General features: G+C 32.2%; 1 protein-coding gene across 1 annotated transcript in view; it reads left to right on the plus strand.

Annotated features, from left to right (window-relative positions):
• Nucleotides 1–11,861, plus strand: part of SWT1 (SWT1 RNA endoribonuclease homolog) — a 165,463-nt gene that overhangs the window by 42,408 nt on the left and 111,194 nt on the right. The window contains exons 10-12 of the mRNA XM_044674629.1: nt 5,939–6,032; nt 6,519–6,667; nt 7,949–8,112. Of these exons, the coding sequence (XP_044530564.1) occupies nt 5,939–6,032; nt 6,519–6,667; nt 7,949–8,112 (407 nt within the window). The remainder of the gene's footprint in view (nt 1–5,938; nt 6,033–6,518; nt 6,668–7,948; nt 8,113–11,861) is intronic.

Raw genomic sequence — 11,861 nt, forward strand, 5'->3', positions numbered from 1 at the left:
AGGAGTAATTAAGAAAGTTTCTTAATCATATGGTAAAGAGTCAGTGGGAATAAGAGTTTGACATGCATAAGGGAAGGAGGAGTGATTGGTAGAGCATGTCTTGGATCAGTAAGGAGAGAATAGAATTACAGAAATGGGTGAGAAGTAGGGATACTTTTCAGTCTTGGATTTGAAATTTGCTGTAGGTATTCATAAAGTAAATAACTCATGGGTAATTGGACACTGATTTCAGTGAAATCAATCTCTTGCCAAGGTAGAAGACTGTTTTCCTATTTCTAGATTACATTTTATGAGTTAAATTCAACAAACAGAATTTTATATATTATGTAAAATATTTTTAAGAATAATATAATATTAAAACATTGGTGTGCCTTTTTTCCATTCAGAGAATACTGCTTCAGATAAAAAACTTTTAATTGTTATTGACACAAATATTCTGATGAATCATCTGAAGTTTCTTGGAATTTTGAAGACGATGGATGTCCCAGGTATTCATGCATGAAGATATTTTCTGATTCTTACTAGAGAGTATCTCACACATTACTAGAGATCACAGGATCAAAATTCTTATTTCTGTTGTGCTTCAGGATTTACAAAGCACTTTACTGCTTTGAAGTAGAAGGTACAAGTATTATTCCCTATTTACAAAACAAGGAAATGAGCCCAGAAAGGTTTAATGGTGATTTATCAGTAATTACCCAACTAGGAAGTGTCAGAACCAAGACTAAAAAACAAGGTCATCTAAAATCATATAAAGAATTCTTTTTTCAGTCACACCACTCCCCTTCAATTATAGTATGAATTTGTGAACTTTGCAGAGAAGGACAAAGTGTTTTCTTATGCTTGCCAAAGTAATTTTGTTTAGTAAATTCTATACTTGCTAATCACAATAAGATGAGATCTTTAGAGATTGGCTTAGCAATGCAAAATCTTGTGCTTTCCTTTTTATTTAAAAAAATTTAATTTTAACATTAAAAAAAATTTTGAGTTTCAAATTCTCTCCCTCTTTTCAGACCCTCCCTTATCCATTTAGAAGACAATTAATGTACAGTTATACATATGATATCATGCAAATCATTTTTCCATATTAGCCATGTTACCAAAAAACCCCAACATAAACCCTCCGAAAATAAAGATACTGAAAAGTTTGCTTTGATCTGCACTCAGAGTTCATCTCTTTCCTCTCTGGAGGTGGATAGCATTTTTCATCATGATTCCTTTGGAATTGTTTTGGGTCATTGTATTGATCAGAGTAGCCAAGTCTGTATATAATGTTCTCCTGGTTCCGTCACTTCACTTTATATCAGCTCATAGAAGATTTCCTAGATTTTCCTGAAACCATCCTGCTCTTTATTTCTTATACTGCAATTATATTCTGTCACAATTATATACCATAACTTATTTAATTGAATCATGCATTTGATGGACATACCCTCAGTTTTTATTTCTTTGCCATCCCAAAAGGAACTGCCTGCTGTAAATATTTTTATGCCTTTGGATCCTTCTCCTTTTTCTTTAATCTCTTTGGATTACATACCTAGTAGCAGTGTTGCTTGGTCAAAGGCTATATATATATATATATATATATATATATATACACACATATATATATATAGTTTTATAGCCCTTGGGCATAATTCACTCTTTTTCCTGAATTCCTTTTAAACACATGTGTGGATAGTTAACCTCAACTTAATTATAAGGTCTTTGATAGTTAGGAAGATAGCTTATATTTCTTCATAAAGTCAGTGTGCCTAGTTTAGATGTCAGTATATATATTGGTTGATTTGATAAGACACTTGAATTTTCCAGGATTTGATAAACTTGTATTGATAATTCCTTGGGTGGTTGTACAAGAACTAGACCGCATGAAAGCTGGGAAATTACTGAAGCATGCACAGCACAAAGCTATACCTGCAGTTCATTTCATCAATAACTGTCTAAGAAGTCAAGATGGAACACTGTGGGGTCAGTCTATTCAACTTGCTTCTCAAAAACTTTGTAAGTATTCCATGGATGTAAGTGCTCAACATTCTACTCATTATAAATACGGCCTTGGGAAAAAGGGGAATGGTTCAAAAACTTAATTTTTCCTTTGGTAAAAAATGATTGACTCCAACAACAAAAATTGCACTTTTAATTGTAATTTTTTATATCAAGCAGTGTAATTAATGTATAAAGTGAACTAGAGATTTAGTAAGAAGTTTCTGTGCTTTGTAGCTATCTTTTTTTATTCCTTTTTTAAATTGCTGCATAATATTAACTATTGTGTGATAAGCCTATTGTACATTTTCTCTATCTTCAATTTTTTTAGGTTGTATTTGCCTCTGTTAGACTTAGTTGTCAAGAGCAGGAACCATCTCAATTTTTCTTTTGTGCCTCCAATGCTTGGCACTTATCAAATTTTTAACAAATGCTTTTTCATTCATTCATATCAGGTTTTGACTGGTTATATTTATTGGCAAGTGTGTGTTTGGGTCTCTGTAATAATGAAGTGCTGTATAATACAAATTTTCCAAATTTTTTCTCTCTTTATTACCTAACTTGGAATTTTTAGGCATGTTATAAATAATGCCTACAAAATTAAAATAACACATTGTTCTGGTGTTTTGTTTTATTTCTCCAAAAGGGTCTCTTTCTTTCTTTCTTTTTTTTTAAACCCTTAACTTCTATATATTGGCTCCTTGGTGGAAGAGTGGTAAGGGTGGGCAATGGGGTCAAGTGACTTGCCCATGGTCACACAGCTGGAAAGTGTCTGAGGCCAGATTTGAACCTAGGACATATCCCATCTCTAGGCCTGACTCTCAATCCACTGAACTACCCAGCTGCCCCAGGGTCTGTTTTTTCATAGCTCAATATCTTTAATTCATACATTTTCAAAAAAGTATTCTTCAATATGCGATAGTTTATAAGAATCTACTGTAGTACTTTTTTTTTTTTTTTTACCATATTTCCTCACTTTAACAATGGAAAAGAGTTTCATTAGAGGGAGTCTGGAAGAGGTGTTGTTACTGTCCATTTTGGGGAAAACTTATGTGAATTTTTAAAAAGAACCATATAATATAAATATTGCCAATAAATAGAATTTTAATGGTTAGGTAACTGTAGAATTAACCTGAAATGGCATGAACATAAACAGGTCTATTTAAAGAAGTCATCTTTTTAGTTCATATTTAAGAATCTTGAAAAATAATATCTTAGAAATCCCTGAGGTATGAGGATTATTTGCTTAACAGCATACTTCTCTTTAATATTTTGGGAACATAATAACTGTAATCTGTATTGATTGGGGGGGGCCTTAAGATTTGCAAGCCCTTTTCTTTGGAGAGTCGCTGTAAAATAGCTGGTACACAGTTTACTATCTTCTCCATTTTACAGATGAGAAAATTGGACACAGTGAGGTCAAATGATTTGCCTGTGGCACCCTATATTACCTCTTTTACAACATCACATTTCAGCAAAAATTACATTTAAAATTTTTAATTTCTTAAGCTATGTCATTAGTATACAAGGTGAACTAGAGATTCAGTAGAAACTTTCTTTGCTTTTTAGCCATTTTTATATTCCTTTTATAATGAATGAAAGATAAAATGAGGAAACAAAGGTTCAGCCTTCTGAGCATATCTTTTTATTAAGCAATGCATGGCGATTGCTCAACAAATTGAGACTGAATCCTTCCTCAGCTTAAGGTTGGACCCTAACTACAGAAGAAACAAATTTTTATATTTTTAAAATAGTTAATCAAATTGGGCCAATTAATTAAGAGGAAACAATACAACATTAGATAAACTGCTTTTTAATTGGAGGAAAGATTAGGGATTTTCTAAGTTGGGAAGGGAGAGTGATATATTATTATATATACTTATTAATATACTAAGGCTTTTTCAAAAACTTAAAATTGATATGGTCTGTCTTTACCAATGACATTCTCTGTTCTTTCATCTATTTTTTTTTTCTGATCTGATTCCATTATCTATATATGCCCCTGACTTTTAACAATTTTAAATTTCATTTGTTTAGTATACTTGGAATCTATCTATCTATCTATCTATCTATCTATCTATCTATCTATCTATCTATCTATCTATCTGAAATTTAGGAATCTCAGCAAGAGTTTTAAACAATTTTTCTGTATTGCTTCTAATTAGTGGATGTTCTCCTTGAAACCTATTTCACTTCAATCTGAGTGCTGTTTGTTGTAATGTTGTTTAGTTTTCTTCCATTGAAGTAATATTCTGGTAACTAATCAATGTGGAGATAATTCTGGGTTCTCAAAGTCCATGCTAGGAGATCATAAATTCTAGTAGGAAATGTTTGAAGGATTGAAGGACAAAGGAGATATTTTTATTACTTCACAGTTGACCTTTGAATAATAAATTTTTGTTGGCTAGAGCAATTCTTGAAAAAATATTAGGTTGTAATTTATATAGATGGAGGGAATACTGACACTGGTGAAATAACAGATTTTCTTTTTGGTGTTTAAGAATTTAGTAAGTTGCTGAAATTCCTTATGTGTAATAGGTGTTTTCATTGTTTTCTGTGTCCCATATGTGGTTTTCTTCTAAATGACTATTGTATCTTGAATATTGCTTTAGTGTTCACATATATCTCAATTAATATAGAACTTAAACTCTGTAGTGTGGTTGGTTTTTTTTTTTTTTACATAATCATGGGCAACCTCTCTAACATGGTTGTTAACTTGGGGTTCACAGACCTACAACAGTCTGGATAGAATTTAGGAAGTCCATGAAAAAAATCACATTTTTATTTTCACTTGCCTTTAATTGAAATTTAGCATTTCCTTCATTTGTTTAAAACCATTCTAAGAAGTGGTACATAGACTTCATTAGACTTCAAGAGGACTTTACTACACAATAAAATGTTAAGAATTTTTGCTTTAGAAATAGTTTTGGCTTTTAAATTAGAGGATAAGATAAATTTTTTTGTTTTTCATGCTGATAAGCTGAGCTTCTTATTAGGAAAGTCTCATTTGGGGAATTGGTATTTTTAAAGCAAAATTATTTATTCAAACAAAGATGAGAACAGTTGTCATAGGATCTTAAATGTTTGTGCTGGAAGGTGCCACAAAAACCATCCAGCCTAACCTATTATCTACCTGAGAAGTTATCCAGCTGCCTTTTAAAGACATTTAGTGATGAGATCCATTCCTCCCAGGCACAGGCCATTTAATTTTCTGGCAATTCTAATTGTTGAGAAGTTTTTCCTTTTCTTAAGTTGAAATCAATCCTTTTGCAACTTCTACCTGTTGCCTCAAGCTCCCCCAACTTTTACCCCTTACCCCTTTCTATTTTGCAAATAACTCATCTAAATCCTAGAGCAGCTTATTAATTTGCTTAATGTTAGATAGCCAGTAGGTGTAGTATTTAAGGTTTAAATCCAAGTCTTCTTAATTCAAGTCCTGTGTTATTTTCACCAAACTACATCAAACTAGCCAATCCTATGCATTCTTTATTTCATAAAGGCTTTCTCATTGTATATGAGTCAGTTAAGCTTTGTGAATATTGAGACTTTAATTTCCATGTTGGGTAATGATTATAGAAACTGTGAAATGTGTAGTACAGTGGGAAAGTTCAGATTGGAAATTAGGAAACTTAGGTTCTTCTTATAGCTCTCTTCCCTCCATATCTCTCTCTCTCTCTCTCTCTCTCTCTCTCTCTCTCTCTGCCTTAGAATCAATTATGTTGGTTCCAAGGCTAAAGAATAGTAAAGTGACTTGTCCAGGGTCACACAGCTTTGGAAGTATCTGACTCAGATTTGAACCCAAGATTCCAGTAGCTATTAATAGCCATGGGACAGAGAACATGTCACTTCACCTCTCTGTAATCAGAAAAATGGAGGGTAGTCTAAGATCTCTTCCAAATATGACAATTTGCTCTTTTAATGTATTAATTGACTTTTACTTTTGCTCAATTTGCAGATGGAATGAGTGATGAAAACAATGATGACCGTGTTCTGAAATGCTGCCTTCAGTATCAGAATTTATTTCCTTGTTCTGTTGTCATATTGTGCACGTGAGTTTAATTAACAATTCACCTTTTTCAGTATAAAACTACAGATAATTGAATGATGTGAAATAATGGAAAGAAAATCTTTATAATTTTATATATCTTCATCATTCTGTTGGTCCTGTTTTTAAAAAAAATCTCTTCTGTCTTAAATAAAATTTGATCCTTTGCCTTCTAAGCGATCCAATTGATCTTAGTATTTCAAGAGTCCATTTTAAAAAATACTAGATTTATTTCATTTGCCTTCTTATGACTTTATTGGTAAATGTGTTAATAACTTGAATGTTGAAGAGATGAAATCAAAACTTTATCAGTTGACTATATTTGCATTTACAATTATATGACTAACCGATACTCTTTAAGCATTGTCTTTTATCCTAAGAACTTTTGGTTTCTAAAAAGTTGTGCTTTTTCATGCTATTTTAAGCCATGTTATATTTTATTTGTAGTACTTTGTTATAACAAGTAAAAATATACATTTTTTCCCAACAGGGATGATAGAAACTTACGCAATAAAAGCATAATAAGTGGCGTAAAATCATTCAGTAAAGAGGAGTTAAGTGCAGAGTTACTGAATCTCAGGCCCAAATCAGTCACTGTGCATAATCAGCCACTCATTTCTAATCAGCATGCCCAAGCAGGTTAGTGTCCTTTTTATATTTATATTTTAATAAATAGCATATAAAAATCCATGTCCAATAATCATTGATAGCTCTCAACATTTGTAATTGATATTTGCTTTCTAACTGAACATCATAGATGTTTATTACACAATCCCCTTTTTCTGTTCTTAGTATAATGAGATGCTTATATAGAGTGAGGTCTATTAAATTTATAATATAAAAAGATATTTTAAATTAAAAAATAAGCCTAAACTGGGTGAGTTCTTTTTTTTTTTTTGTAATAATCCTCACCTTCTATCTTAGAATCAATACTAAGGATTGGTTCCAAGGTAGAAGTGCTGTAAGGTCTAGGTAATTGGGGGTTAAGAAATGTCTGACATCAAATTTGAACCCAGAACCTCCCATCTACAGGCTTGGCTCTTTATCCATTGAACCATCTAGCTGCCGATGTGTGCTGATTTTTAGAGGAATTTAGCAACTTGGGCAAGTTCAATTGTAGTATAAGATTACTTTCTATATTCCTCTGAGACAAGTTTGAAAATATAGTATTATCCTTGTTTTGCACAAACTCAACGCAAACAAATTCAGGTATCTGCCTTTGGCAGTGGGGAAAAATTAAAGACACAAAAATCTATAAAATAAAAATAATAAATTTACTCTAAATTCATGCTATTTTCCCAATTAACATAAAGCATAAATTCGAAGCATTCACCCAGTCATGCTCATTCTCACTCTGAGTATGAGTCATTATGTTGTTTTGCACCAAATATTGACTACTGCATCAGTCTTATGCCTGGAATTTTCCCTGAAAACCAGTCTGTCCATAGCAGAGCAGTGCTTCTTTTTTTTTTTTTTTAAACACTATTTAAATATTAACAAGTCTTTGCTTGGGGTAAGATGATAAAGAGTATATTTTTCATTATTCATTAAATAAAATTTTAGAAGAAGTTTCATATCAATCGAAAGCTTATTTGTGAATTCTGATACTTTTAGTAAAAGATTAGATAGCTTTTACCAGCTTTGAAATAGCAGTTGACAATAGTTGAGATAATGCACAGATCTTAAATGTCTAGAATACAATTGTTCTAGTTATATTTTTAGTCAAAAAATTTAAAAAGTAAAACTTGCTTGTAACATTTACATTTTAATTTCATTTGTTTTTTTTCTAAATCTCATGTTTAAGATATTTCTGATGCTTTCTCAGGTCATGTATGTTGTTCTTAGTATTTTAAAAATGATTTAAGCCTATTACTAACTCTGTAGGATATACTCTTAATGCCCTATAACTTTATTTTCCAGGTCCAGAGCTTCAGGAGAAGAGCTGTACTGAAAATACTATATCATCTCAAATGGCCATTCTACTTGAAAATATTATTTCTGAGCTTGAAAAATGTCTTGGAATAGCTTTATCTTCTATATTAGAAGTAGAAATGAAAGTTGCTTTTGGAGACCTTTGGTTGGAGGTGATTATTTCATCTGTAATTAACTGAAAATTTTTGATCAGAATTGAAGAGTGAATATTATAATTAAGAAAAAGTTATTTAAGTAAAATGATAATGACTTTAGTGTGACTAAAATCTGTATCTTTCATATTATTTTTCTAGGAATTTTGAAGTCACTTTTTCTGAAAGAATAAATACTCTTTTTATAAATATTAGAGCTTTGGGGCAGCAGGATGGTTCAGTGGATTGAGAGGCAGGCCTAGAAATGGGAAGTCCTAGGTTCAAATCTGGCCTGAGACACTTCCTAGCAGTGTTGACAAGTCACTTAACCCTCATTGCCTAGCCTTTACCACTCTTTTGCCTTGGAGCCAATACACAGTATTGATTCTAAGATGGAAGGTAAGGGCTTAAAAAATATATCAGCTGCCTTGTGGCAAAAAAAGAGCATAATTTCTGAATAACATGCTTAAAAAAATTTAAGAAGTAATTTAAAAAGGATTAGGGGGTAGTTATGAGAAACATGGATATTATATTAAACTTTGAAAAATTTTTTCTCAAAGTTACTTCTCTAAAATTTTAAGAAGGAATATGTAATATTTAAAATGTAACTATTTATAGGCATTCTATGCAAATCCATACAAAAACTGTTCTCTCAAATTGGCCATACTTTTTTTTTTTTAATCCTTACTTTCCATCTTAAAATCAATACTGTATATTGCTTCTAAGCCAGAAGAGCTGTTAGGGCTAGGCAATGGGGATTAAGTGACTTGCCCAGGGCCACACACAATTGAATGTTAGAGGCCAGATTTGAACCTTGGTCTCCCATATCCAGACCTGACTGAGCCACTTTGCTGCCTCCCCTTCCCGCTTTTTTTTCTTTAATACTCTTCAGTAATGCTTTATTTTTTTTCCCAATTACATCTAAAAACAATTTTTTTTTGTTTTCTAACATTTTGTATTCCAAATTCTCTCCCTCTCCTTCCCTTCTTGAAATAGTAAGCAATTTTATATAGGTTATACATGTTCTATATTACAAAACATATCTTACCGTTTCCTTCCTCACAAATGTTTTGCTCTGACTACCCTTGCCTCCAGTTCATCTTCCTTCCTATCAGTGTCGCCACCCCTTCTTTCTCTTTTCTTCCCCTTCTATTTCCTTACAGTGTAAGACAGATTTATATACCCAACTGAGTAAATGTTCTCATTGAATCAGTTCTAATGAAAGTAAGGTTTAAGCATTACTGGTCACTCCATCTCCCTCCCCAATCTTTTCCTTCACTATCTTAACTCATTTATGTGTCTTCATATGAGCTAATTTATCCCCTTCTTTATCTTCTTCCCTTTTCTCGCAGTACATTCCTATTTCTTAACCCTTTATTTTATTTTTTTGGATATCATCTCATTATATTTACTTTAATCCGGTATCCTCTGCTTATGTGTACTCTTTCTAACTGCCCTAATAGTGATAAAATTCTTAAAAATTATAAGTATCATTTTTCCATGTAGCAGTATAGTTTAATCTTAACGGATCCCATAATTTTTCTCTTTCCTGCTTATCTCTTTATACTTGTTTTTAGTATTATATTTGAACATCCAGTTTTCTGTTCAGCTCTGGTGTTTTCATTAATAATGCTTGAAGGTCCTCTGATTAAATATCCATATTTTTCCTCTTAAAGGATTTTACTCAAGTTTTTTACTGGGTAGATGATTCTTGGTTGTAATCCTAGTTCTTGGCCTTCTGGAATATTGCAAATCATCCTGTCCTTTAGTTTAGAAACTGCTAAATCTTATTTAATCTTGAATGTGCTTCTGTGATATTTGAATCTTTTTTTGGCCTCGGAGCTCTAGAATTTGGCTATAATATTCTTATTTATTTTGGGATTATTCAGGAAGTGATTAATGGATTCTTTCTATCTTTCCCTCTTTTTCAGAGATATCAGGCCAGTTTTCATTGATAACTTCTTAAAATATGGTGTCCAAATGCTTTCAGGTAGTCCAATAATTCTTAGGTTGTTTCTCTTGGATCTAATTTCCACATCATTTATTTTTCTGATAAGATATTTCACATTTTTCTAATATCTTTTCATTATTTTGATTTTGATTATTTCTTAATATCTTAAAGAGTTATTAGCTTCCACTTGTCCAATTTTAATTTTTAGAGAATTATTTTCTGTGAATTTCTGTATCCCCTTCTCCATTTAGCCAATTCTGTTTTTTTAGGGAGTTGTTTTTTTCAGTGAATTTTTGTATATATTTTTCCATATTTTTGTGTTTACTTTTTTGATACTTTTTTCATGATTCTCTTGCATTACTCTCATTTCTTTTTCCAATTTCCTTCTACTTATTTGATTTTTCAAATACTTTTCAAGCTCCTTTAGGAGTTCTTTTTAGGTTTGACACATTTTCCTTTGAGATTTCAAATATAGTCATTTGTCATTATTTTCCTCTTCAGGGTTTGTGTTTTGATCATTCTTCCCTGTCCCCATAATAACTTTAATATAGTTAGTTTTTTCCTTTGCCTTTTGTTCATTTTTCCATCCAATTTCTTCATCTCTACCTATATGTTAAAGTTTGGCTATGTTCTTATGGAAGGGGCCATGTCCTAAGCTTCTTGTACTATGGCCTGCTTGGAGGCTTGGCTGCCTCAAATTTCTTTTGGTTCTTTGGACTGTGAGACTGCTTGAGGGCATATTGCTTGTTGGAGGCCTATGGTATTGTGGGAGAGCAGCCTGACTGATTTGATTTGCTCTTGGGAGGTTTTTGACTGGCTTGCTAAGATGCTGCCTATGCTGGATTGTGCTATCTTTTTTTAGATAAGATTTTTTATCTTCCCCTTTTATACTTCTCCCCCTACCCCCTTTTTTTGGTTGCCCTGATGCCACTTGGAGTTGATTTATTTCTATTCTACTCCTGATAGTTTGCCCAGATTTTGCCTTCAGTGGCTTATTTTCTTCTTACTTTGGTCTTTCCTGCCCTCCTTCTGTGTTGTCTTGGACTTTAAAACTTTTACTTCATCTTTTGTTAGTTCTACTGTTCTAGAATTTGTTTTGAGATTTTTAAAAATTTATTTAAAATTTATTTTTCAAAACCCTTACCTTCTGTCTTTGACTCCAAGGCAGAAGAGTGGAAAGGGCTAGGCAATGGGGGTTAAGTGACTTGCTCAGAGTCACACAACTGGGAAGTGTCCTAAGGCCAGATTTGAACCTAGGACCTCCTGTCTCTAGACCTGGCTCTCAACCCACTGAGCTACCCAGCTGCCCCCTTGAGATTTTTTAAAAAAATAATTGTTTGGAAGTGAATTTGGGATCATTCAGAGGATACCTCTTTATTATGCCATATTGGCTTCTGGAAGTCCTGGCCATACTCATTTAATTAAAAAAAAAATAATATATATATATATATATATACACACATATAATATATATTATTTTTTCCCTAGTTACATGTATAAATAATTTTATTCACTTTCGTTAAAGTTTTGAGTTCCAAATTCTCTTCTGGTGGTTTAGAGTACTGTAAAACAAAATGAAACCCTGAGATGGCAAGCAATCTGATATAGATTTTACATATACAATTGTATAAAACAGTTTACCATATAAGTCATTTTGTGAAAAAGATCACAGACAAAAAAAAAGTGAAATATTGCATTTTTTAGTGTGCATTCATATTTTGTCAGTTTTTTCTTTGAACACAGGTAGCATTTTTCCATCATGAGTCTCTGGGATTGTCTTGAGTCACTGCAATGTTGAGATTATCTAGGTCATTTATAG

Source organism: Gracilinanus agilis, chromosome 4 (assembly GCF_016433145.1).
Source record: "Gracilinanus agilis isolate LMUSP501 chromosome 4, AgileGrace, whole genome shotgun sequence".
Taxonomy (NCBI): domain Eukaryota; kingdom Metazoa; phylum Chordata; class Mammalia; order Didelphimorphia; family Didelphidae; genus Gracilinanus; species Gracilinanus agilis.